At 45.6% G+C, this 27,850-nt stretch overlaps 2 protein-coding genes across 2 annotated transcripts; one reads left to right on the top strand and one right to left on the bottom strand.

The window, feature by feature from the left end:
* Positions 1-1,505: 1,505 nt before the first annotated feature.
* On the bottom strand, positions 1,506-21,741 carry LOC8053381 (protein Spindly-A). The gene is made up of 9 exons (XM_002435071.5): positions 21,616-21,741; positions 18,254-18,393; positions 14,418-14,497; positions 13,276-13,446; positions 11,150-11,383; positions 7,775-7,930; positions 6,005-6,223; positions 5,054-5,351; positions 1,506-2,131 (listed from the first exon to the last, which is right to left on the bottom strand). The coding sequence occupies exons 2-9, from the start codon at positions 18,321-18,323 to the stop codon at positions 1,662-1,664; spliced, it is 1,698 nt and encodes a 565-aa protein (XP_002435116.4). The 5' UTR covers positions 18,324-18,393; positions 21,616-21,741; the 3' UTR covers positions 1,506-1,661.
* A 161-nt stretch (positions 21,742-21,902) lies between these two features.
* On the top strand, positions 21,903-27,775 carry LOC8053382. The gene is made up of 5 exons (XM_002435072.5): positions 21,903-22,212; positions 22,582-22,819; positions 24,442-24,590; positions 25,617-25,705; positions 27,147-27,775. The coding sequence occupies exons 1-5, from the start codon at positions 22,030-22,032 to the stop codon at positions 27,364-27,366; spliced, it is 879 nt and encodes a 292-aa protein (XP_002435117.4). The 5' UTR covers positions 21,903-22,029; the 3' UTR covers positions 27,367-27,775.
* Positions 27,776-27,850: the final 75 nt, after the last annotated feature.

Genomic DNA, 27,850 nt, shown 5'->3' with positions numbered 1-27,850 from the left:
TGTATGTTGTACGACCCCCTGGTGAAGAATTATGTTGAAACAGTTAACCGACTTTTAACCCGATTGAAACGGACAGGAGTGGGGATTGATAATGGGAGTCCTGGGTTCAACCCTTGGCCCTGCCCGTTTTGATACGGAAGAGCACTGTGCCGGGGTGCGGTCGTGCATCTCTACTGTACGGCGCACGTTACCCAATGCAGTACCACAGCAGTGGTACAGCATTGGCTGAATTTCTCATTAATGGCAGAGACACCAGACGCCCATTGGGGAATTTCCCGCTGTCTAAAGGAACGCGCAACACAATTACCTCTTGCAACGTTTCGAACACAGGATATCTGCATACAGCTCGCAGCTTCAGCTCCCAGTTCAAAAAAAAAGTTAACAAAAGTAAAATAAAAAGAATTCCAAGGACAGCTAAGCACAATGCGGAAGCATGAATGTCGTTCTTCCGCTCCCTTAGTTCGTCTGCGGCGTACTGGCGTGGACGGCCACGTTTCGCTAATGCCGAGGTAGCAGCCAACGGCCTATCACGCGCTCTCGTGAAGTGGCTGTGCCACGCCGAGCACGGCCGTGCAGCCACTCCAGAGTATGCCTGTGCGGGCTCCGCTGGCTCAGCGGCCAGCCACTGCGCCACCATGGAGAGGGCTTCTCTGGTGGAGTTTTTTGGACTTGCGCCGCGCGAGAGCCAGTAGGAGGCTCGTTCCTTGAAACTATGAAGTGCGCCAGCCAATGGGAGCCTATCCATCAGATCGCTGCTATAGACGAAAGGCTTCGCCACATTGGGACAGGGGAGTTTAGGTGCCGTTTGGCATGGCTTCAAAAGTCGATAACCCCGGTTCGCTTTATGGGACGGTTAATGCTTGCGCATTAGAAGTACAGCCCATTCTTGAGCGTTGGGGCCTTTAAAGGACCGACAAGTTAACTTCACACGAGGCCTCTAAAAATGCTCTTTCTGGCTTCTTTGAAGGCCCGCTGCAAAAACCCCAATCTTTTTTTACAGCGGAGCTGTTAAGGGCTAGGTTCCCCAGGATCGTGTCCGTGTATGTCGACACAAACCTACCTGGACAGCTACCGCCATCTATAAGCGACGGCAGAAAGCACACAACCAGTATGGTTTCCGCCGTCGCTCGTAGATGGCGGCAACCTTTCCAGCTATAATAGAAGAATGGATAGTTGGGCGCGTTGGTGGGAATTCATCGTAGGAAACAGCGCGAAAAACAGACGATGATGAAGAAGAAGCACACAGTGCATCGGGTACAGCTCCGCTGGATTTTTAACACAAGTTTCAGACAAACATTTTTTCAGAAAATGGGGCACTTAAAAGCTACATTTAGCATAAAATCAAAACCAAAAGCTCTTAAAATCCAAGAAAGAGAGAGCAGTCAAAGGTTTGGTCAAACACTGCACCGGTGACCACACTTTTCCGTCCTCGCCCACGGTGTGCACTTTTGCCGCCAGCACAATTGATTCATTATCGGCTTTTAATCAGTCTGTAGGGGAAGGTGTTTGGATTGGAACTTTGTTTATTTTACAAATAAAAAATGTGACATAAAACTTCCTCCCTCTTCTTTCGAACACTAAAATATGAATGGATAAAAATATAAAGGGCCTGCATCGCTGTCAGCCCGGGATGAAGTCCCGACCGCAGCGATGACTGTCCGTTACTGCTGCTTACATTGCTGAACTTCAACTTGAGTACTTGAGCTCTCTACTTTCTGTTGCGGCACAACCACCGAGCCCCGCCTCAACTTGCGCTTTGTTCCAAGAGACGCGCGTTCGTCAACGGCAGTGTTCGCCGCCTCCCCGGCGTCGTCTTGAAACGCAACCTTGGGCTTCCTCACGACCTCCTCTGCTCTTCCACGTTGGGCTTCGTCACAATGGCCGTGTTCAACCAGAGCTTCGTCACGTTGTGCTTCGTCCCGTGTCGTGTTGCCACTCTGTGTTTCGTTGTCTGGTGCTTTGTCCGTGTTCTCCTTGTCTTCGTGGGAAGAAGTCTTCGGCCTCTTTGAGCTGGGAACACCAGCGCATTCCCGTCGGAATGCGTGGGACATTACTATCCGCTCTCGCAGGACTGGCGGCTCTTCCTCCACCACCCCAAGCTGTTCGTGGACGGCTGCGTCTTTCCTTCCAACTGGAAACAGACGACCATGTGCATGGTGTTACTCGTTCTACTTTAGCAAGCTTTCCATCTTACTTTGCTCCCCACCACGCTTTAGTTGTTACGACATTTTTATATCCGTTCATCCCATCTGTCCGAAATTGCGGCAGGAAGCCCCGAAATTCCTTTACCTATTCCATGCATGCTAAAAAGTATCGCTGTGTATTAAGATACAATGTGAACGTACAGATAACTTGCATAATGTGCAAGTTTGATTATTTATACACAACTTAACGTAAAGCGCAAGGTGAAGGAAACTTGTACTTGCATAAAGAACAAGTTTTCCTTCACAAGGTAAAAGGTGAAGAAAACGTATACAGTATAGACCACTTACATCGTAATTGCTTATAGTGCAGGACCGGGTATAACGCGTTTTTTTAAACCACCGGTTCGCCTCCCATAGAACTCCATGTAATTACATACCGCTTAAAATGCAGGCACGCGAAGGGAAATACCGGTTATAGTGCGGTTTCTGGAACAGCCTGCCGACCGACCAACGGCGCGATCACGCTTCCCTGTGCGACACTAGATAACGGCGCTAGTCGCAAGCGGCACTCGCGGGGCAAGGATGGCAAGGACGTTGCTCGAAGTGGGGAGAAGCGAAGAGAGAGGCTTCAGTTGCTATAGCGACGGAGGGACGCACACACGTGTTGTTCACGTGCGTGCGTCCCTCCGTTGCGTTGGAAAACAAGCGCAACGACAGACCAATCGCAGGTCGAGGAGAAGTGTTCGCGCGCGTTGCATGCCAATCGCCGGCCGGCTGCTTCTATCCGCAAACATGGTTGTAATCGTCGACGTAGACGGAGTGTTGAAGCTCATCGTTCCGCGTAAAAGCGCTATCCTTGACTGTGAATTTTCGTTGTGGGAGCAAATAACCCAGCATGTACTAGAAGGGAAGATCTACCTACTCGTGCGGCGATGTCGTGGCGGCACTCTCAAAACGGCAGAAACGCCCGTGTCGTCGCGTTTGTTTACTTCGACTACAGTGGTGACTTCTAAGCATTTGTGTTTTCGAACATCGACCGGATTTCTTATTTAGAGCATTTCATGCCTGTGCTCAAGTTGAAGGTATTACTGGCGCGTACCGTATAAAGGATGCGAATTTTCACGCGTTTATATCACCGGAGAAAAGTGATTAGGGTTAGCAATCCTGAACGCTCGCAACGTCCGTCCACAACCTGCGACGGCGTTAAAAAGCTGCGCCAGGCGAAAGTCGCTCATTTCTTTCAAAATGTGTGACACACTTGAGAGAGAAGTGTACTAGTCTGGTGAAATAAAGACTTTCCTCAAACTAAGCTTTATTTTTCATCTAACATAAAATAAATTCTTTTACAAAGGTAAGTTGCCTCATGGCATGTATTTTGGCCTGAAAAATTGATGTTTTGGTTATAGTGCGGTACCGCTTATAGTGCGGATTTTCGCGACTCCCGCGACATACGTTATATGCGGTCTACACTGTACTTTCTGCAAAGTACAGCAACATGTTGATAAATTTTTCAAGGACCTCGATAAAATCGTATCATCTGGGATAACATAACAGCTGATAATTTTCCTGGGGGCTAATAGACGACACTGGAAACAACTTCCACACAGCAATTTATTTCGCATGGACTTTGGAGAACTTCTCTATTTATGCAAATACAGGGTAGAATTCTTTTTTCTTTTTCAGAACAGTTGTTTAAAATTGGGGGTCGACATTCCGCGGCTACAGTCGTAGCCAAGGAACGTCGACTTGTGAGAGAGAGCAAAAATTCTGAGCCTACTGTGCTAATACAGATGCTACACTGCATCAGCTACTATTCCTAACACACCGGAATGAGGCAGTGAAGCATGACGCGCACACAACAAGAGCGCTCCAAATGCGGTGCACAATTACGAACTCCAGACCATGCAAAATGAAGAGACGAAGGCACAGAAAGGTGAACGGGTTCTTGCAAAAGCCACAACCCCTTCCAAGCCTAGCTCGAGGTCATGCCTGCTCGGGAAGAACAATGCAATAGGCACGATGCAGAGAGGCAAAAAATTCATAAAGAGGACGAATGAGGCGCAGCGAAGGGGGCGGCCACAACTCAACGCGTTACGCCGGCCGTGTCGGATTGCAATGTTTGGACGTAACAGCCGAAGGCAAATGCAACGAATGGGAAATTAATATACACATCCCCATAGGTGTTCAACGGGACTGGCGTTAATAACCGTAACAGCTGGGAAGACAGATTAGGCAAGAATGTATCTATGAGGCTCTGCTGTGGATGTTTTGTTCCTCTTGCACTTCACGTAAAGTACTATGTGCTTCATAGAACAAACACTACAAGGCACAGAGGTCCTTCGTTCTCTCTCTCCATCTCATGTAATTTCATTTATTGTTCCCTCAAGGCCCAACGACATTACAGAGGGAGAGAGCAGAGCAAAAAATTGGGACAATAAGAAATTACGAAATAGACATAATCAACAGGAGTATGATTACTAGGGGTAGTTCTGAAAAGTTTAGTCCGTTACTGTGGTAGTTGCCCCTGGACGATGGTTCCAGTTCCGTGACATACGGGAGACAAAAGATGAATGAAACGTTGTGATCAACCTCGGGATGCCAACCTTGTGATGACGATAAAGACGAGAAGAAACATAAAAAGGGGGGGTGATCAATATGTCGCGTAGGACTGAATCATGAATACAAATTTCATGGAACGAAGAAAGGCGAGCAATTGTTTGCCGAAAGGACAAAGGCGGTAACAACAAAGTATTTTTCAATTGCGGCCACGCAGCATTAGTTCGTGCGAACAAAAAGGGCGGATCTGTTTAGGACGGCTGCCAATGCAAAAAGGGGGCTACTCGAAGGCTGCTCTCGACACTTGCGGTAGGCAACCGCTCCACAGGGACAAGACGCACGGTGCGACTCACCTGAGCAGTCGTCCTTCTGCGCCATCATCTTCAGCATGCGGGCTTCGAGCGCCTCCGCTTTGAGCGAGGCCTGGTGCAACTCTCGCAGCAGTTGGTCCTCTCGAACGTGGCTCTCGGACTGCACCCGAAGCAGGGACAGCCGTTCGCGCTCCAGCGCTTGCACCTTCTTGCGCTCCATCTCCAGGAGGCCCGACAGGGGAACGGACGGGGCTTCCGAAGTCGCCCCGGCTCCGGAACCTTGACTGGGCAGGGCCCTGGTCAGCTGCGCAATGTCCAGCCTCGCGCGTGCCAGTGCGTCCTGTTGGACAGAGCGCGGAACAAGTTATTTGCCTCGTAACTTTGAACACAATGCCAATCGGTTGCTTTGGGTCTCTTTAAAGGCCGACGAGTAGCCAGGAAGAAGGGGAGGTCCCCCGAAATTCCTCCTTTCCATTCGAGAAAGAGGGAGACCAGTGTCCTTTCTGCACTGAGTAGCTCGAAGATCCGCTCCTGCGGAGAGGAGGAAGGGGAAGGGAGAGAAAGAACCGGCTTTCCTCCTAGCAAAAGACGATTCTGCGGGTCGGCCTTCGAGGCTGGTAATGTTTGAGCGTGCCCCGAGAGCGCAATGCCTGCTTGTGATCCCTTACGACGAGACGGCACTAGAGAACATACCAGTGCGCCTAGACTCCAGTGTTTCCAACCACTCGGCCGGGGTCACATACTTTATGGGTCGCGTTTGCAATAAGGGCTGCAAGGAGCTGACGAAAGCGTTGTTCGTCTGCAAGCCTCTCCGTATCTGCCTTCACCAATCGAGGACGAGGAAGAAATCGAGGCACAGGACAGTTGGGTTGCCGTCCCAATGGAAACGCAACCCCAGAAATTTCTCGAGGCTTCCGCAACCATGCTTCCAAACTCCCCGGGCGGTAAAACGCCGCGGAAAGACGAGAGTTTGAGTCGGACGCAGCGACCCACCTGCAGCAGGACGACCTGCCTGGCGTCTGCCCGGCGCCCGCCTGCGGCCATGAGCTGCGCCATCTGCGCACGCGACTTGCGCACCTCCTCGCGCAGGGAGGACTCCTGCTCGTGGAGTGCCCGGAAGCGCGTGCGGAGCGACAGCAGCTCCCGCTCCTGCTTCAGGCGGCGATCCTCCACCTCCGAGAAGAGGGAGTTGCCCCTCTGCTTGGGGTCCACCTGCGTCGGGAGAAAAGCGACTTTAAAGGGCCGCTCTAGTCAAAACTAAACACCGGGAGAATGGCAGGGAGGAGCTTAGTTGTCCCACCTCTGGTGCGAACTTCCTACCGTCAACGGTGCTTCGACTCGTCGAGCACTTCGAATGCGTGCATGCAGCCGAAGCATAGAGGAAGGCACAAAACCCGTAATAGAGGCCGGGCTTTCAAAAGAGACGCCACGCTATTCTCGTTTTGTCATTGACTATAAGAGCAACTATCTTGCCGTCTGTAACTATCCAGTCAAGCAGCTATCGGCGCCTATTCAGTTGAAACTACCCAAATACCATGGAACCCTGCCAAAAAAAATGATCTTAATATCTGCAACCATCCAGTTGAGTAACTATCCAGTTGAGTAACTATCCAGTCGAGTAACTATCCAGTCGAGCGACTTTCCAGTTGAGCAACTTTCCAGTTGAGCAACTTTTCCATTGAAACTAAACAGTGTAGACTTCTGCTTAAAGCAGCTATACTGAAGCCCCCTCCCAAAATTACCACAGACTTTGATATGCAATATTCAAGGAGATTGTTTAGATTTATTTTGGAGGCATTTTTAAGACTATTTTTGTCCGCGTCCTGCGAGCGGATTTGCATTTTTAGGTCGAAGCGAGGACAAACACTGTCAACCATTTGGCACAGGAACGCTAGGCATCTTCCTGTCCCTACGAAGCTGGTCACGTAGCGTAAAATTCCCTCCATACCCGCATCGATCAGCAAACCCGCCTCGGAGATCTTACGACGTGCAACGAAAACCCGAGTTGCACGACGCCTTCTTCGCAATACGCCTGACAAATTGTGGGAACCTCGGCTGGGATCCAAACTTGCTGACTGGCACGGTGTCGGCCAAAATAAAGTTTCCAAATTCTCAGAATTTTCCAGGCTTTTCCTGACTAACTCCGAGGAGAACAGGGCGTGTCTCAAGTGTGTTTTTGGTGTGGAAACACCGGCATATCTGACGGCTTTACCGGTTTAAACTTTGAGACGTCCTCACCCGAGCAACTTAAATTAACTGAACTGCCATGCCGTGGACAGCCGGAAATTTTATCTAGAAGTGAGAGCGGATGGCACAAAAGACGAGCTCTTGTGTCAAGAAGCCATTCAGCGAAGGTGTCACATGCCGGAGCAGTCTGTATAAGGTTGCAAATATGACCCAAAGGGGGGAATTTGTCTTTATTTGCACATTTTCAGACGAGGCGATTCGAGCCGAATCTCCAGGGTCCACCCAAGACTTCAGTTTCTTAGCAGACATTTGCGTCGGCACGCTGGCCGAGTTGCCCGAAATGTGTGTCACGTAACACAAACGTCTCTCACTGTCGCTCAAAGAAAGGAAAGTCCAATTTCCCTCGTCGACGCCAATTGGGGCAGAACTTTTCCAACTTCTCCAGACCCACCCGATTCACCGACACTCCCGGCTTTTTAAGTTGGCAGACGGCCTGACTGGGGTCTTGTAGAATGGCGTTACGTCTCGGAGCCATTGAAGCAGTTCTGGCAGAACAATCTGAGGGGGCAGACTAACCTGGCTCAGCTGAAGAGTGTCCAGTTGTGCCCGAAGTTCCGTGGCCTCTCGTTCAGCCTTCACAGTAGCTGCCCGCTCGACGGTCAGCGAATCCAGGGTCTCTCGCAGCCGGCCTTGAGCTTCCGCGAGTTCGGCCTCTAGCACACGCTTGCTCACCTGGTGAACAAAACAGAGGCGAGACCTTGCGTTAACCCTTCATCAAACCGCAATTAACAACCACCAGAGCGATAATCGTAGTCCACATCAAACGAGGAATTTGCCATGTTGCAGTTTCCGTAGAATTGTGTTTAAAAAAGACACTAGCCAGAAAAAAAAGAAAGAAAAAAAAGAATTTCTGGAAAAAAAAAGGTTGATTTTGAAAGATGCCATATTTACATCCATCAACACCTAAAGAGAATTCCCAAAAAGCTGCATTAGTTTACACTCCATAGTTATTTTTTTTTATACAATATTTTCGATCCATGACGCAAAAAAAAAAAAGGTGAGGTTGGAGCACTTTGGACGTGTTTTTCTCCGTTCCACTTTCTGGCATAAATCTCACTTTAGAAAAACATTTGTTTGGTAAAGAGACGAAAGGTCAATGCAACTGTGGAATTTGTTTCTACTTCATGAATGTCTTTTATGAAAGACGGTAAGATTTTGTCGACGACATAAAAGGCAGAAAATTCATATCATTTTTCACCGCCGATACTAGCATAAAATAAATTACTTTCTGGAAATTTTGTTTTCACAGTTGCACTCTCCAGGCATTCTGCTGGGTATCTAGTGAACAAAAACATTGGGTATTACACTAGTTTTCGATTGATATTTTTACTAAACAAAATCAGTGTGTTCCTAGTAAACACGACTACAATTTTTTTCACAATTCATGTACGCAAATGAAACTTTGCACAGCATTTAGCCTCGTGACTGCCAGTATATACTCTAAATTTCATTCATATTAAGCAAGGGCTCAGAAGTTGACCCCTTTGGGTGGTGTCCTTTCATGGGACTGCAGTAAAAAAATGTAATTATCCATCAAAACAGAAGCATTGTTGACTATTCTATGGGCTTACAAATGAGAAAGGAAGCAGCCCTTATGCAGCAATTTATTTTATGTCAACTTTCAAGGCTGTAAAGAAGTACCACATATTCCTTCAAATACTGTATAAAGCTTCATTTTCGTTCATTTCGCGCCCTGTGAAAGTAAAGGCGTTCACATATTTCTTTTGGAACTGCTTTTTAAAAATTGGAGGTCAATTTAGAATCATAATAAAAAAATGATGACCTATAAGACTGGGCACCAACTTTCAGCCCATTGAACTAATCCAGTAGGGTTGTGTGAATATGTGTATTCGAAATTTCAAATAGTAGCTTCAAATCATACACTATTGAGTATTCGCTTCGAGAAGAACTGCACTATTAGCATTTTTCGAAGTGTTGATTAGCGCCAGTGAGCGCGCCAAGCTCTAGTGCACTGCAAAGATGCAATATGCGCGGAAGCGAGCTCCACGGGTGTTGCTTCTCTGCATTACCACACCTGCCAACCTGTGGACTTTCAAATTCGTAAAGGTCCCGCAGCCGCGGCAGGGCAGAGGGGGGGGGGGGGGGGGGGGGTACGCAAAGCGATGTGCAGCTTAGTGTCAGCCTGGCCAGCGTGCGAAACGCTTACATCACACGTGCACGTGCTACAGAATCCAAACTTCTCTCGCTTTTTGGGCGGCACGAAGCACGGATATTTCGACGTGTAGGACTTCGGCAACACCTGAAAGTACCTCTTTCGAGGTTTGGAGTTCGGTATTGCGCCGCGAAACCACAGTGACCAGGAGAATGCTACAATTACACGTGCAACAAACACAAGACACCGTACTTCTCGCCTCGAAACTGGCCGAAGCAACGAGGCCCAACAATGTCTGAACACGCCGAACCAACGTGCACCGCCGAACACACGAACAAAGGCTTTGAGCTTTGGATTGGTTTTCGATCCGTAGCCACCGGATAGACGGATAGTAAAAACCACGACGCTGCTGTGAATGGCACCTTTCGTCCTCTTATGGCGGTGCAAGATGTCGCCAACAACGAAGTTACAAAAACAACAAAAACAAATAATAAAATAAAATAAAAAAATTAAAAAATATACTTTTCGTAAGATTTGAAGCAAGATTCGTAAAATCGTAAAATTAGTCCCAATTCATACATTTTACGAAATATTCGGAAGAGTTGGCAGGTATGCATTACATCGGTGCTCGGTAAGAAGCGCACTCAACAGGCTAACCCGCTGCAATAAACACTTGTAAAAGTATGAATGGCGCAATTGCGTGCTTGGAAGAAAAGCATACATTTAAAGCGGGATGGTGCATGCGTGCCGGCTGTACTTGAAGGTAAATGGAAACTTTGTGAATGTGTTTTTGTAGTAAAAGTTTCAAAATTAAACTGACTGTTATGCAGAGATGCCCTTACAACCTGCGTTCATCATGCACGATTCTTTCTTTTTTAACTTGCGATTAAAGAAAGAATATTTTATACAGCAAAATAAGTAAATTCACTCAATTGAATATAGTTGGCCATCTCTACAGGGTTAATTTTATGTTAAATCCGTCATTTACTTCCCGTCCCAAGACATCAGACCTTCTGAGGTCACAGTTCATAACTATAGATATATTAAACTTAGCTTATAAATGAACAAGTGGAACAACCTTCACAAGTTTAGCTGGGTTTTCACCTAAGCATTATGCAATGGTAGTGAAAGGCATGGTAGTGAAAGGCATCGAAATCGAAACTATTCGGCCAAAACCACAATTCGCTTCGAACTTAAAATCCACTATTCACACAAGACTATAACCTATAGCAAAGCGATTTCAGATTCCCATTGACTTTGTTCGTTATAAACGGTCTCGACAGTATAGGGTTGGCAGGATTTCAGATGGGAGGTGGAGTTGAAGCCGCATAAGCCCCTCCTTTGGCTGCGCCACTGGAGCCCTGACACCAACTTGCAGCGAGAGAACCAAACAAAGTGACGGGTTGAAAGAGTTCCTCATTCAACCCATTGCAGCAAAGGAGTCCGCTTTTTTTTTTCTCTCTCTCTGCTTGTCTGTCGTTCTCTAGCTTGAGCTCTTTCTCTGGGAAAGTCCGGAGTAAGCTCGTTTCACAAAGCAAAGCGGTGCCGTATGCCTGAACACGCAATGTTTTAACCCCGCCGGAAGCAACACGAAGGTACTCGAGGAAGGGGTTCATCCGGCACTGGTGTCCTATCACTGAGGAGACGAGCGCTGCTTCTGCACTCGGCTGGCACACAACCAGATATGGTTGGATGCCAGCCATATAACACATTCCGCGTTAAACACCCAGGGCGTAGTGGTCTTGTCGCCACAATGTACCGACAACATTGTCGCTCACCCCGAGAGCCTCGACTTCGGCCTGCACCTGCTTGAGCAGGAATTCGAGCTCCTGCTCACGGGCCGCGAGCACGGAGGTATGACCGCCCTCTTCACTCAGCATGCTGTTGCAGTCCTGGGCAAGCAGCCGCTCGTTGAGCTTGTGGCTTTCAGAGAGCTGCTCCTCCAAGGCTTTCACCCGAGTCCGCAGGTGCAGCTCGATGGCAGCCCTCCTGTCGTTTTCCGACTGTTGCCTCTGAAAAAGAAAGAAAAAAAAAACGGAAACAACATTTATACTTTTCTAGTTCTGTTAGGGTTCCTGGAATGCATCTGTGATAACCGCCAGGATCGCGACGTTGTTTGTTACCACTTTGGGACCACTTTTAATGCATGGGCAGGATAAGATACTAAAAGCACACGCTGAAGAAGTGTTCCAGACAACATAGTTTTATGCTTTGTTGGCTCCATTATGTATGTAACATGTTTGGTAACGGAAGCTTGTTGACTCGCCCAGTCTGCAAACCAGGTAGGGATAGCGATGACTGGACGAGTATAGCGCATCTCCTTTGGCAGGTCTTTTTTTTAAAAACAACAGCAAAATAACTTTTTTTTTGGCATACTATTGCTTTGAACACTTCACATTTTAAGTTAGCAAATCGGGCCAGTTGGTAAATGTTGTACACAATAGAGATAAACAAATGAGCGAATGAAAACACACAACCACAACAGGATGCCGCTACTCTTGTGACTAGGAAGTTCAATCGATGACAAGGCTATTAAAGGGCAACTCTGCTCAATTCCGAAGATTTCAGGGTATTAAGTGATTTCGCATTAAAAAACCCTAGTAAAAGACACTACGTCACTTGCTTCGCAAAAAATTGGGTATATTTTTAAATCTAATGAGCAGAAATCGAAACCGGAACTTCGGCTCCGTCCAGCGACATTGGCCTCAGGCCGCCAAGAACATGGCTATCACGTGGTACGAGATGCCACGTAATCCTTTACACAACGATGGGTGGGCGTGTGCTAGGCGCAAGCGTCGTCTGCACCGCATTCTTCACCACGTTTTCATGAATACTACATTGACGACGTCTGCACAACTGGAGCATGAGACTGCTCACGTAGTGTCAGTAATGTGAACGAAACTCCGAGAGACAATAATCACAAACGGTGAGACAACGACGGCGGTTATGACGCGAGAAACGGTGGTAGCGGCGGGACCACAGCGACGAGGTTGGACGGCACCCAAGAAGCGAGCTGCACAGGCGCGCCGAGAGGAAACGTTGCTGATGTCACCCGTTACGCTTGCCCGGAGAAGTAAAAGCAAGCAAAAGGGGGCAATGGTGATGACGTTTAGCTCAATGTTGGCCACGCCCACGCCGTAGCCTTGACTGGGCTGTTGGTTGCGCCTCGATTCACCCGCTAGCGTCAGTTGATTTTGGCAACTTGACGAGCTGCAAAGTTTGCCGGACCGTTTCAGAAACATTTAGACAGAGCTATGCCGTAATATTGGACGTGTAGTCTTCCTAGGTGATACTGAAAAGGACAGCATTTTTTTTTTTTTAAACAAAAATAAAGCAGAGTTGCTTTTTAAACTTCAGTTGTGAGTACAGCGTGTCCCGTGGTGATTGTCTCTATTCTTTGTATGTATTTACTGAGCTGTTTATTCCTATAATATACTCCAGATTCATAAAACCACCAGACAGACGTCTGCTTTTGCTCACACATGCTGTCTTTTTTTATAAAAAAGTGCATATATGAGGTTTACGTTTCTTCTTTTCATCAATCAGAGATTTTTGTAGCAATTGAACATTTCCACCTCTTAAATTCAGTGTCTTAGTGATACAAAACAATCAAAGGAATCAGTCTGCTAAAACGGAGGGTGGCCTAACTGTTAAAAGGAGACGATGCAACAGCCATTAGCTCCTTCAACCTTTCCGAGATGTCACATTCGAGCACCTGCCAGTTCAGCAACATCTCAATTAGAGAGACTAATAACATGAGGGAATACACATGGCATGCTTAGATGAGGGATGAATCCCAACGATGATGTGCGCTTCAAAGGGCTGGTGTGCCCCCAGAGTCGTTTTAACCCCAGACGGTGGCGGTACTTTGCAAGAGAGCATCAAACGTGCGCCGGTCACAAACCTCGGTCAGGGATGCTTCGAGCCTCTTCAATGCAAGCTCAGACTTGGAGCCGCTTTCTCTAGCTCTCTTCAACTGGTCTCTGAGGACGTCCACTTCGGCACTGAGGCTGCTCTCTGCACTGACGCTGCAGTCGAGCTTCATGCGCAAGCTGTGGCACTCCTGCTCCAGTTTCTAAATGGGCAGAACCAACAGTAACTGTAGCGTGCAAAGAGAGTGCAAATATAGTGAGCATTGAGATCTCCAAGATACTATAAGTACCGAGCATTCCGTCGACAATATCACTATGGTCACTGACAGGGTGTCTTTTGGACGCATGACCTCCAGTACACGCGTATTACCTACTGCCGTGCTCGACGCTCACGAGATGTTGAAGTACAAGGTGGCACAACCGGATCTTCCGCCATCAAAGATGACATAAAAATAAACACCTGCACACAGAAAGCTCACAGTCTCACTGAGTCTGGACTGAAAAGGTCAGTTTTACCGTGCAAAATTTCAAAGCGTAATTCTCGCCTTGTAAAAAAATTAGAGCAAAAAAACTTGCCAAAGTCAAGGTTGGGTGAATTCGCAGACAATTGAGTTAGAGACACTCTTTACGCGTAGCGCCATCTATCGACAAGCGTGGCGAGTAGATGACGGAGTGGGTCGGCTGCTCCCTGTGCCCATCGGGAGATAGCGCCACGCATAAATATGTAGCGTCACCAAGTCTGCTGTCTGCGAACCTGTCCAACCTTGACTTTGGCAAGTTTTTTTGCCCTCATTTTTTAAGGGGAGAGAACTGCATTTTGAAATTTTCCACGGTAAAACTGACCTGCTCAGTGCACATTCGGTGAAAGTTGTAGCTTTTTATGGGCAGGCGTCGAATTTTCTGGCTCGTCTTATGGCGGGAGATGCCCTTGTGCCGCCCTGTATTATCTGAAGGACCTTCCTGCACTTCCAGTCCTGCCGGCGACTACGGGGAACAGGGTTCGGCTAGACATGGAAGCTAGAACCTTGAGAGAGAATGTTGACCATTATCATATTAATATTTTAGTTGCGTTAATCCTTTTTTTCAAGCGGGTAATTGATAAAACGCTGTAAGTGAGATGAAAAAGAATGCTTTGTTAGGTCTTTCCTCCATTGTTGACACCTCGAAAGCTTACTTCAATTCTGACGACGTAACGGCTGTGGACGTTGGCCATCTCAGCTTCCAGCTCGGCATTTTTTTCGAGAAACGATTGTCCTGGAAACAAAGAGGAAATGCGAGGCGAAAGCGAAAATGCATTGAAATTCTTTTAGAATTTTTAATTTTGATGAAAAATATATGTTTTGGCAGCATTCTTGAAATGAAAGGCAGCGTAAACGGCAAGCTTGGTAGATTTTGTTTTTAAGTTATTGGCCAATGGAGTGACCGAGGCATAAAACTGAAGTTTCTTCAGCCTGTCGGAGATGGCATGTTTGACCACTCGCTTATTTTGTCAATAATCAAACAATTTCAAAATAATTTTCATTATGCTATCGAAATAAAAAAAAAGTGATTATGCTTTAGAATATTGAAAAAGAAAAAAAAAAAAGTCGAACTGTGTCTGATTAGTGTTGGCAAAGCTTGGCAATTTTTTACGCGTTATTCATTTAAGATATTTTAATCAACTTGATATAATAAGAAAGCCTAAAGTTAGTTATTTTCATTAATTATAAATTCAATATTGTATGCAAAATAAAATATTTACTGCATACATTTGAGCTAACCAAAGTTTAAAAAATCTTGCGAATTTGAAATCCATTTTCTCCAAAACCCCATTTTCAATTTTCTTTTTTTTTCTTTAGTAGTAGTATGCTATGATAGTGGTTTATTATAAAATATAAAGTGTGGTATATTGTTTTTGTGTCCGCAACTAAAACCTGTATCTGCTAAAATGAGTGTTCTGCCACCACTGCCTCGGCCCCTCTACAAGGCAGTCGCAGCGATACGAAGAAAAACAATAAAAAGTTAGCATAGTGATAAGCGCTAATGCTTGGATATTCCTAACATATAAAATCATGGAATACAAACAACCAAAAAAAAAACAGTACCGGAAACGACACATCCAAACATACAAAGAACTTTCATACATATATTGTATGAAATCAGGAATGTGTAATTTAACAGAAAGAATAACGCATCTAGAAAAAGATTGGAAAATGGTCAAAGAACAGACTGTTCACTAAACTGCACTGAAAAAGTAACGAACACATAATTAATATACAAAATAAACTCTATGTCAAATGCACTCACCCTGCAGTGAGCACACCTTTCTTTCACATTGATGCAATGGCTGTATGAATTTTTTTAATTGTTTAAGAGACATGCTATGTACAGTTATGAAGTTAGTTGCCAGATGGTTTGGTAGTTTTGGCAAAGTGTGTCTTCTGATTTGGTCTCTGTATGTAGTTTTGTTAGTAATCCTCTGCCAGCATTCCCATCTTCGAGTTTCGTACCCGGGGTTATTTTCTAGTCAACATTGATAACTCCTACAATGTTTCATTATGGCTATATGTCCGTTTTTTTGTAGATAGAAATTAGTCTAATTGTGCAAGTTATGAACTTTTAATATGTCTAGATGTCTAAAACATTATTCTATATGCGAGTTGTACAGGGCGTTGTATATAACACACATCATTCTTTTTTTTAAGTAAATTTTGTTTAAGTTGGTCACTGTGGTCGTACCCCAGATGAGATAGCAACAGTTGAGATACAAGCGAAACAGCGATCTCTACACAACCCTTCTGACGAACGGTAGAAGCACAAAGCGATTTCTATAAGTTAGATCAATGACTCCAGTTAATTTTAGAATTATATTTCCGATGTGGGAATCCGAAGACATATGTTGATTGAAAATTACGCCTAACGTTCTGAATTCCTGAACAATCTCTATCGGCAAGTAATTTGTCAAAAGCCCAGTGCATAAGTTAATATTTTTATTTCTAAGGTACAATAATATTGATTTTGTTTCATTTGTGTTGATTTTTAAACGATTAGTTTCTTTCCAATCATACAACCTATATAGAATATTAGCCGCACTACTAACTCTGTTGCAATCATCTCCTGAAAAAATGATTGCGGTGTCATCAGCGTATATTATGAACGAAGCCAATGGGTCAATGTTAACTATGCCATTAAGATATAAATTGAATAAAAGGGGCCCAAGAATACTACCTTGTCGTACTACAGTACATATTAATTTTATAGGTAAGCATGAGCATAGAAATCAAGTTTTTATAGTTTTAAGTTGTGGCCTAGGTAATTGAAGACTTTTGTAGAATCGATAAACAGTCCTAACACCTTATTTTTTTGTTCAAAAATTTTTTACAGCTCATCTGTGATACGCTAGGGTCTGGGAAAAAATGCGCCCGCACATGTCAACAGAAAACTCTCCATTGGTTGTGGCAAGTATGAATAAACAAAAACAAAAAGAGGGGTCAAGTATGGATAAATAAAAACAAAAAGAGGAAGCAAACAGCGTGAGTCAGCCTCCCTTGGCATTATTAGGTAGTGAGGCCCTGATCCCTCACTATCTCTAGGCATTGTCCTAGAAGTTGCCTTTGAGGCCCATCCTCCGGGTTGTCGTAGAAGTCGTCTTCGAGGTTGTCCTAGACGTTTCCTCAAGGTAGTCCTAGGAGTAGTCCTTGAGGTCGTTCTAAATGTTGACCTCTATGCATCGTCCTCGAGGTTGTCCTAGATGCCGTCCTAGACGTCGTCCTTTAGGCGTTGTTCTTGAGGTCGTCCCAAACGTCGTCCTCTAGGCGTCGTCCTCGACGTAAAGATAACAGCTTTGCTGGTCCTCCATCTTCAAGTGAAGTGGAAGGGCTCTACAATTTTTTAAATAAACTTTTTTTGCCTTAAATAATGCTGATTAGGTGGAGCGATTTTTCCCAAATCAAAACTGCACCTGAATGAGTACATTATGCTTGTCACAAAATGTTGTAAAACAAGTGCAAATTGTTTCTTCTAGCCCCTTTGAAAATACTGGAAGAAATGAAACCGGCCTATAGCTGCCCATATTATTTTTATCTCCTCTTTTATGTATGACTTACACTTTTGCAATTTGCATTTTTTCAGGAAATGTTGCATTGCTAATGCACAGATTAAAGATATGAGACTAGTGCGGAGAAAGTAGGTCAACCCCATATTTAACTCGTTTTATTTGAACGTTAACTGTCTACATCCCAAAAGTTACTGTTTTTTGTTGCCGTGAACACTGATATGATTTCATTCTCAGTGACAGGGCATAAAATTATAGTTATTGATTAAATTTTTCTATAATCACGGTTAGCAGCAGACGCACGTTTTGTGATGATTACAAAATAGTCACTAAAGGCATTTGCGAGGTGGATACTATCCACCTGAACACCCGCAATAAAAATGATACTGTCAATGGAGTTTGTTGCATCCGAGCAGTTTAGGACTGAGTTTAATTTCTTCCTTATGATATCAGTTTGCTGAAACGATAATGAAGTGATTCGTTGTAATATTTTTCTATCCTCCATAACAAATGATTGTGCACTCCCCAACTTAACTCACCCCTTTCGAAAGTTGCGCGCCAACTGTTAAAAGGTCCAAACCACGGCACAATCAACCGCCGAACGTGCAAATTTATATTACATAAAATGGCAACGAAAAAAAAAGCGGTATCATTTCCATATTGCGTTTCACTTCAAGTGCGGATGAAGCCAAAGTTGTACAAGCGTGAACACGTGTCCCAAAACAATGCTCGCGCTGCGCGAGAGCGTTTGCTTGGCCGCTTGGCACAGACGCCGAAAGCTCAGAGCTCTCTCGGGTAGCTTCCGTTATGGTCGCAGATGAAGGGAAACTGGGCAATATTATCCCAAGTTTGGCGAAGTCTTTTGCGTTCACTATTGTGCGGGGATTCCACAGCTAGGCAAGCTTTTGAAAGGGATCTATGAGGCCTTGAACGTAAAACATCTAATAGGAGCAACCCTCATGGCAGAAGACGCTCACCAATGGATGCCGCATATTGAAGATCCTTCGTCAGTCGTTCATTCTCACTCTGGAGATCTTCAATATTCATTTCTGGCGCTTAGGCTAGCATCAGATTTGGGCAAGGCTGACGAATGTCGCTTCTTGAGGGAACACTCAACCTGTCCAAAAGGGAGGGAGGGAGGGGGGTTATTCAATTTTTTTTTAATAATTTATTAGAATGCAAATGTTGGTGTTCCCGTGTTCTGTCACAGAGCAGTACTTAGCAACAACATGCAGTGACTTTGCCAATGACTCGAAAACAAAACATGACGAAAATAATCCCTGGAGAAGGGGAACGAGAGGGACAAAGGACAAACACAAATCTCCAGAACAATACAATTCCCTCGATCCCGCGAGAAGCCGTGCTCTAAAGGACATATTGTTGAACGGCGACATAGTTCACTACATACACTTTGCAGTTTTTTTTAGCAACTTGCAGTTTTCTTTAAGCAGATCTGCTGACTATAGTCGGTTACAGGTTAAGAAGGTAGCGGCAAATGCCCCTCAAAGGGAATCCTATATCCCTCCGCCACCTCCGCATCCAATAGCGTCCCATCGTTTCCGTGACGTCGCGGCCAACGCGCGAGGAGGGTCTTGCCTTTCTGTACATATTTGCTTTATCTTTCGACTTCGACTTAGCATTGTGGAAGCCACGAGAGGGAGATTAGAGTTTTCCCCCACCGACGGAAACAAATACGACTTTCGGGGATTAGCTTCCCCCCCGATGGATACAAAGGCTGCTTTCAGGGGCTCGGTTCCCTCCCCGATGAACACAAAGGTCGCTTTCTTAAAAAGTGGGATCGGAGACAAGTTGGAATCCATTGAAGCGGAAGAAGGAGCGTTTCCAGCGAACTCTTCTTTCGACTGCGGAGAAATTTGAGACGGGCGCATCACGCTTGTGGGAGGAGCTTCTCCTACCTTCTTGACTTGTAACCGACTATAGCTGTGCTGACTATGGTCACTACACAGTAAGAACGGCAGGGCGTCATTTTGAGATGCCTGACCTCCAGCACACACTCGTTGCATTCCCCCGTGCTTTGGCCGTGCGTGCGCGCCCAAGGTTTACAGAACGCCGAAGCTCTACCGAAGTTAGGAAGCTCGCACTGGGGTTGGGGACAACTGAATAATAATAATAACAGTAATAACAATAACCTTCATTGGCTCGGGAGAGCCGCGCCACTGCAGGAAGGCGACAGCCCGTACAATGTTGGCCCGCGGCACCGCTTCTAGTGACACCGAGTGTGCGATGACATAATTTAAAAGATGAGGAAGATGCATTCTTTTATTCAACGAAGGTAACGCGAGGGTGCAGGTGCGCTGGTCAAGAATAACCGACATTGTTAACCCTGGAGAGCGGGGAAACTTCTGCCCGAGTTTCGGGAGTTTGGAAACGGTCGAGGCGAGTCGGCGAGCCAGCCGAAGTGACCTGGCAAGTTGTTTGATATAGGTATCAGATTATAGAGCACTGGTCGTCTGGTGGTGCACATGCACGCTTCGGTGAAGACAGCAGGCTCCACGAGGTGGCCCAGTCGAAGGAGACAGCTGCCACCCCCGAGGAATTCATGCCCACGACTTAAACGGCAGCCTTGATGGTACATAATGCACGGCGCAAAAGCACTGCGGAAGCTTGCCCTCAGATTCGCCGCCAGTGAATACCGACTTATCGTCTTCATAGGACGACAGACTCCTCCCTGTCGTTCTGATCGGGCAGAACGGGAACGACAGGGAGGTCCTTCGGTTGTACAGCCTCCGGCTGTACAACATTAGGTTACGTCGCACGTGCAAACCTAGCCCTAGTCACCTCTTCTCTCATCTGTATAATGCCACCACATCCTTTTCTTTTTTGCTGCAGGTTTATGGTACGAAATTTCGGTCTATCTGCAACAACCACCAGCATCTCTCTAAGTGCAAATAAATATTATCCCATAATCAAATCAGCAGCGCGCTGCCAAAAGAATATGGTACTTACACAACCACTAATACGGGCAGCCCGACCAAAGGGTTTGACATAAAAGCAAGACTCAAATGCCGAAATATGAGTCAAAACGCAGGCGAGCTAGTGGTGAACAATCACAATTAAGAAATAAAACCTTGAGACAAAGAAACAAAAAGGGACATGCACACCACCGACACCACCGTTTGGGACGGTAACCGGACAGAGGCTCACCGGACAAAAGCTCACCAGACAAAAGCTCACCCGTTTTTTGACAGACCCGGACAAAAGCTCACCCGTTTTTTGACAGACCCGGGCAAAAGCTCACCTCGAATTTTTTTTTTTTTTCCTACCCGGGCGAAACACGGGCTGAAATAAAGTGCGGACGCAATGTACATTGAACCATTTTTAGGAGAACTTGTACCTCGTCCTCCATTGAGTTGCGAATTTTTTTTTAAATACTTGGAGAGAACGGGAGTCCGGCTTTTTGGAAAAGTACAAGACAGATGACCAATTTAGAAAATTGTGCGGGATTTTAGATAGGCTCGAGTTCCTTCCACCACAGCTTGTTCCACAAGAACTAACCACCAGGGAAAACTCTACCGGTGACATCGGCTACCTGCTGGACTACTTTGATTGCACGTATGTCAACAGCCGCTTCCGTTATGCTTCTGTTCCATCTGCGGCGGCACCCAGAGCGAATTGTTCCCTTCGCCTGACTCTGCGCCGACGGCGACCGGAGTTCCCCCGGTACGGTGGAATATGTACGACACCACTCTTCAAGATAAAGACCGGATGAACACCTGCGAAAGATAGAGTACCGGGTTCCAGAAGCTCGTCGGCCACGCCCATCCAAGTGTCTTGACGCTGATTGAATGCCTACAGTAAAATCTGGCGCTCGTTGCCACGGCATTGACAAAAGCCCGGAGAGGTGAGCCCACCGTAAAGCGGGTGCGAAAAATTGCTCTGCACCTGCAGAATTGTCTTAGAAATTTTTGCGAGGGCTTGCATGTACATCGAGATCTACCAAGGCTGCTAGAGCTAGTGGGGGACTGCATTCGCTTCTAACCAATCGATAAATATTCTTGTTTCTATTAAAATCAGCAAACCATGCGCCTGTCAGATTTAATTTATCGCTGCCTTTTTGTGTCGCACGCATGCACCCAAGTTGTCCGCACTCGTGTTAAGACCAACATGAAATTTTCTCGTGGTGAGCTTTTGTCCGGGTCTGCGAAAATATGGGTGAGCTTTTGTCCGGGTCTGTGAAAGAGTGGGTGAGGTTTTGTCCGGTGAGCTTTTGTCCGGGATTCGTTTGGGACGGTGGTGTGCATGCCCCTTTTTGTTTCCCTGCCTCGAGGATTTTTTAATTATGACTCAAATTCCGCTAATATATAAGGAAAGAACTTACCAAAACATCCACAGTTTCGAGACTTGAGAATTCAACACGGCACGACAATCGTTCAAACCAATTTTCAAACCTTCATTTGCCGTCTACGCGTACGCGCCATCGATTAGAAGAAACCCGAAACAAGCAGAAAGAAACTCGGAAAGGGCAATATCACTAGGTTTTTAAAATAAATGCTTTACATTATATTATTTAAATGAAAATATATTTAAATATGTTTAATTTAGCTATGCGTTAAGTTTCTTGAGAGTTTTTTAAAACATCAGCCGGGTAAAATATTGAATTTCGACTTTTTCGCTGCAAACGAACATGGCCGCCCCCAGAAGCTCGCTTTTTGAATTGCCGTGAGTGGTGCTGAGTGGCGTTTCAACCCCAAGGCATTTTCTGGGTTCAGATCGCACGCGAAAGTCAGTACACATGGCCGATAAACCTAATCCAACGGAACTGTCCTTCAAAGAAATGAAGTTTAAAGTGTGCCGCTTCATGGAAGAACAGGGGATCATCAGTGACGTCCGCGCCAGGCTCCGATACAAGTTCGTCGAAGCTCTCAAGATTTCGAGCCAAAGCAGAACGAAGACGTCAAAGACGCTCTTACATCAGGTAAGATAGCCGTCCTGCGCAAACAAACGCGACTTTCTTCCTCAAAATATTGTCTTACTGTGTTTCCCTACTTAATCCGCAGGATAAGCTATATTTTATTGCATGGTTAAGTTATCCGTAGTATCGGGGCACCACTAACCTCAGGTATGGGCCAACTACTTGTTTGTAGTGTTGCAAGTCTACTACTTCTACTACCGCATCTGCTTCTACCACCACCTCTACTACTAGGGGAAAAGAAAAAGCATGTATCCTCTAGGGCATGTTTGGGCGGGAAAAGGGGGGAGGCAATTTTGCCACAAACCCAGTCCTTATAATAGGATAGCCACAATCAGCATTAAGCATAGCCTCCATTTCGCTACCTTTACCCAGGTTGTCCACTGGCTGATCCAAGAGTACCTCTCGAGCCAGGACTACAACTACACCCTGAGCACCCTCGCCTGCGAGTCTGGGATCGGTCAGGAGTCCTTCTCAGTCCGAGACGTGGAAACGTTGCTCCACGTCTCCAGGAGCGAGTGCACACGGCCCGTGCCGGTCCTTCAGCACGTGGTCGATCAAATGATGCGGGCCCAGGTCACGGCATCGGTACAAACCTCCCTTATGGCTGACCGTGAGTTCTGCTCCGAGACGAGAGTTCGCATGTGCCACCGTTATGGTTCCCTCGCATTCGAAGTAACCTACCATCAACAAATGCAGTGGCGTCGGAGCGGAGAAGCTTGGCCTCTCCAATATAATTAAGATATTTATTTTAAACAATGCGGGAGAAGGGGAGGTAAACCCCCCAGTCCCCTGAACACCTCTGACACCCCTGAACAAATGAGTGTAACCAAAAGGGAAACTACAAAGAAATTTCGGCGCTTATTTCTTAATCTATACGTGTTCCAAAGAGCAGTATCACATTGGACACATCAATCTCTTGTTGAAAAGACAAGAAAAGGAATTTTTAAAACTAATTTAACGATTAGCAAAGGGCCCCCTGGGGATGTCGCTAAAGCTGATCGTTTGTAATACCCATCTAGGGGCCTTTACAGGCAGTGACGATGCCTGTCTCGCCTAGAACTATGCATGCCTTGAACCTGACGTTATCCCACCAAGTCTCCGGCCACCACGGGAGAAGGGGTGAAGAAGGAACTCCCCTCCCACCGGGATTCTCTTTTGTGTGTCCCAGACGTCACTATTGTCCCTCTGCAAGATTAAAGAAGATTAACCAGTTGCTCAAAATTCATACAAAAGCAGTTCTGGGGTTAGTTGTAGTGGCCCGATTGCTGGCGTGCTTCGGCCGTTTCGGTGGGTGGAACGGATATCCTGTCGACGTCTGCCTCGCCGCAGCTTTGCTCGTCCCGAGACAATCTATGTGATGATTGCGCTGGATGTCACGTGCTCTGATCTGGCTGCTCTCCGACCGCTTGCCAGAATGGGCCGTTTATAACGAAAAATACAGCTATCAGGCTCAAAATACAAATGTGGGATTGTCTTTTACGGATATTATGGATTATACTCAGCCTATTTCTGAACACAACTTTGTTTTCTCGGACTAATCTCCGAAATCAAAGAGGACTCCTATCCTACAGCCCATGTTAACATCTCTGAAAACCGAAAAGAGACCTTGAGGATTATCCATATTCCCGATATGCCTAAACTCGTTGGGAAAAGCCATTCCTTTTAGCTTCTCATGATAGACTTTGAGGCAAGAATGCCTTCCACACAGTGCGAGCTTTGCTTTCATCTTCCCATGCGCCAGGTCATACCTCGCACTGAACATGCAAAAGCTTCCTCTACCAAAGCGAGTGAGAAGAGAGTACCCTGCTTTACATTCTTTGATACTAGACACTAAAAACGGGTGCAAGAAACAAAATCATGTATGTTCCATGTTTGCTGCACATGAAAGTTTTATTTTGAGCTCTGCTCAGCCCAATGTGAAAGGTTGTTTTATTCTCTCTGAAAGGTTAACCAAAGTGAGGTAAATGGGACAAAAGAAACTGGGGTCAGTACAGTCGATTTATTTGTTTTGTGTATCCTCAAGACCTAGGGCATTAGAGGGAGGTGCGGTTACAAACTATAGAATGAGGAAACAAAAGGCAGTTATTATTAGTACAGCAAAATGGCTCCTAGTCATACTGTATAAAGTGCATTTTTGAACTGCTGGTGATCTTCGATTGATGCTGTTGGCACGATAAGGCAAGGAAAAAAGTTGATGGATCTCACGATGAACCCCTCTTGATTCTGCCTTAGGAACTGGAGAATGCAGCACGGCTGCTCAGCTTCAGCAGTTAAAGAAAGTGGCCGAGGATGCAAAGCAGCTACTGGACTCCTTTAACCAACAACTGAACGAAGCCCAGCATGGCGGGAGTGCCAATCAGCCAAGGAAAAACCAGCAGCAGGTCAGTGGTTGCAAGCTGGTGTAGCTTCCAAGACATAGTTGACACAAAGTTGTTAAGAACTGTTACATGGCTGCTTCTACCAGATGAAATGTATTCTACCTCCAAATGTGGCGACTGGTCTGCCTGCTCTAAGGGCCACTGCTCTAAAGGCGCTGCAGTAGGGCTGCGAATTTCGGGTATATTTAACTTGTATCACATGAACTGGTACTAGTAGCAGAATTGAACTTGTAATGTTCAAGGGTTTAGTACCGTTTAAATTTAAAACTATATGCTGTACTGAAGACTGCATGCAATACAGTTGCAAGCTCTGTCACAATTTATATTGTATTGTACTACCTTTACTAATACTATTATGCATCTCGACTGTTTGTATCTTTCTTACTTAGTTCATCTTTATTTGCTTTAATGTCACTTACCTACAATGTAAAATGGATCCTTTTAAACATTCTCCCTTCCCACAGAGCAGAACTTCTGTTCAATTATATCGGTTTCATGGAAGATGGCACATAAAATTCCCAAAGAAATTGGAAAATGTTTTTCTAAATTGCCATTTGCTTTGTTTAATAAATATGCTTGATGTCTGTGCCTAATAGTAGTACCTGTATTGCTTCTACTACTTGCAATTTTGCTAATGAATGTGCAGTTTGGTACTTATTAAAAATTGTCCCCTGCACTTATTGGTGACCATATTGCGCTACATTATTTCACATCTGTTAGCAGGTTGTAGGATTTAGTGTTTTGTTCTAAACAACCTCTGTAAAGTTATTGACAAGATCTAATATATAAATAAAGAACTACTCACGCGATAGTTCAGCATTCTTGAGGTGACAGGTGTGGACAGTTGAGACCCACCCACACAGAGTAGACACCCAGTAACCAAATTTGACCTTGTACTAGTAGTCTTAAAAGCCATAACTCAGTTGTCAACCAAAAATTATCAAGCCACCATATAACATTCTTCAATTCTGGAATCCGTTGGTTTTTCAATCACTTATGACAAACAAGTGTTTCTTTTTCCAATTTCAGTCAATGCACCATCTGTCAGTGCTTACGGCAGTTAGCAGTGTGGATGCCGAAAGCTCAAGACAAGGTCCCAGCACTCTTACTACCTCCAGGCAAGTTCACTCTACAATAAAAGCAAAAAATTGAAGAGCTCCTTTTGTTTCTAAAGGAGCCACATTCATTTAGAAATCTGGAGTGCAACGCAGGAAATCTTGTTCTGTTTAATTTACGACCGATTTCTTTTGCCTGAAACTTAACAGTAGTTAGAACTTCCACATACTCTCGATTGAACCCAAAAGTGGGTTCCTTTGGATTTGACCAACTTAAAGATGAAAGTTCGGCACATTGACACTTTAGATCCATGTTAATTGTTATAAAAAAAAAAAAAACTATCTCCAAACTCCAGTCTAAAAACATGCTTTTCGTGTAAGGCTTATCAAATTATGAGGCGCTGGAGAAAACCACCCTTCTGCGTTAAGTCCTTATTTCTAATGCTTTTTGTTTGTGTTCCACCCATTGAAAAGCATGCAGAAAGGGCCTCAGCACGCACCTCGTATCGTCGCGCCACAGTGGTCTTCCACTGCGTAAAGGCCGTCTGCTTTCATTACCGTCACTATGGCAACGAACACCGAATGAATGGAAGCACGCACGGTACCGCCACGTGAAGCCAGCAACAGCCAACGCCATTTTCAGAACGCTGTCTGCTAGCCAAAGTTTAATAGTTTTGTAGTGAGCAGCCGCAGACTGTCACCGCAAGGCAGCGTGAACATGGGTTAACATGCTCCCCAGCGATACAAGCGCAGTTCGAAAAGGTCATTAGGCGTTCGTTGCTATGGTGACGGCAATGAAAGCAGATGGCCTTTATGCTGCAGAAGAACACTGCAGTGCAGCGATACGAGACGAGTGCCGAGGCACTTACCGCATGCTTTTCAATGGGTGGAACGCGAACAGAGAGTTCGAAATAAGGACTAAACGCAGAAGGCTGGTTTGCTCCAAACCTCATAATTTGAAGAGCCTTACATGGAACGAGTGTTTTTGGCCATCCCGCGCCTTTTGTTTTTAGTCCGGAACATGGGTCTTAAGTATCAAACTGCCGAAAGTTCTTAGGTTGGATGCTTGAGGAGGAAGTTTTAGATGTCTTATGTTCTGCGTCTGTAGCATCAGCATCCTAAAGACGAAAGGCGATTAGAGAATCACAAGACCAGCACACACCACAATGAAATTTGAAAAGCCGGCGCGAGGAGCCAATTTGGCGACTCTTTATCTGCACTTCATATAAAGGCCTATTTGCACAGATACTACAGTGCTACCTCAGTGCTATTAGTCAGCGCTGGAAGTAGCACTGATCTTGCCAACGCAATATTGACTGTGCACTACATTAGCGATACAGTGCTGAGGCAGTTCTGCATCAATGTTCAGTTGTGCTCAAGTCAGCGCTGTTCCTAGTATTTCCTTAGTGCTACATTGTATGTGTGAAATGGCCTTAAAGGTACTTGAAGTTCCCCTGTGGTGACGATATCGTACATCATCCTTATCCAATACCCGTCTCTGCAGCGATCTCCAACAAAGTAACGACAAGAGCACAAGCATCAGCAGCGCACGAAGTCCGCCACTGGAACGCGCCCGGCGCCGCTTGGAGCACCTCGCCGTGCAGACGGAGTTCCTCGACCAGCGATTCCAGAAGATGAAGTGGGAGCCGCTGGAGGCGCTATGGGTCAGCGTTTCACACTCAACTACTCGCGCCCAGAGCCCTCCACGTGGCGACGTGGGATGATTAAGTGTCATGGAATGTGATACTGCGCAGTTGCAATCTGAAGAGCTACAAGTCACCAACTCCTACTTGTATGCCACCGATTGCAGATGCTTGTGTGTTCAAAGCAAGGTCAGCACATTCTTGCATTATCATGAGGTTTGAACAGGGTGTATTTATGTTGCTGCCAAAAACATGCTAGCAACAGGCTTCTGATGCATCTATTTTGTGTCAATGTCCTTAGGTGATCATGTCATAAGTCACTGACAGTTTGTATATACATAGTACCATTTGCAAGTATATCCAAATAAGCTCATTATTAAATGCATCATTTCATGCTGCCTATTTTAGTTCTTTTGTCTTTTTAAGCTAGGATAAACAGCTTACATGAAGTATCTACCATCACTTGATTAACATATCTGCCTGAAATCATCCAAATTGTCAATGAATCAAACTCGTGAAGCTTGTAGGCAGAAGTAAAAGTATAGATTGCCCACCGTCAAATATA

The sequence above is a fragment of the Ixodes scapularis genome, unplaced genomic scaffold (assembly GCF_016920785.2).
Source record: "Ixodes scapularis isolate PalLabHiFi unplaced genomic scaffold, ASM1692078v2 PGA_scaffold7__128_contigs__length_106722199, whole genome shotgun sequence".
NCBI lineage: Eukaryota > Metazoa > Arthropoda > Arachnida > Ixodida > Ixodidae > Ixodes > Ixodes scapularis.
This window is presented reverse-complemented; position numbering and strand designations above follow the sequence as displayed.

Excerpts from the sequence above, each read along its gene's own strand:
- LOC8053381 (XM_002435071.5), bottom strand. The coding sequence starts at position 18,323 with ATGAATATTGAAGATCTCCAGAGTGAGAATGAACGACTGACGAAGGAT. Across the intron at positions 14,498-18,253 it reads TCAATATGCGGCATCCATTG|GACAATCGTTTCTCGAAAAA; the intron begins GTGAGCGTCTTC and ends CTTTGTTTCCAG. Across the intron at positions 6,224-7,774 it reads ACACTCTTCAGCTGAGCCAG|GTGGACCCCAAGCAGAGGGG; the intron begins GTTAGTCTGCCC and ends CTCCCGACGCAG.
- LOC8053382 (XM_002435072.5), top strand. The coding sequence starts at position 22,030 with ATGGCCGATAAACCTAATCCAACGGAACTGTCCTTCAAAGAAATGAAG. Across the intron at positions 22,213-22,581 it reads CAAAGACGCTCTTACATCAG|GTTGTCCACTGGCTGATCCA; the intron begins GTAAGATAGCCG and ends ACCTTTACCCAG. Across the intron at positions 25,706-27,146 it reads AGCACTCTTACTACCTCCAG|CGATCTCCAACAAAGTAACG; the intron begins GCAAGTTCACTC and ends CCGTCTCTGCAG.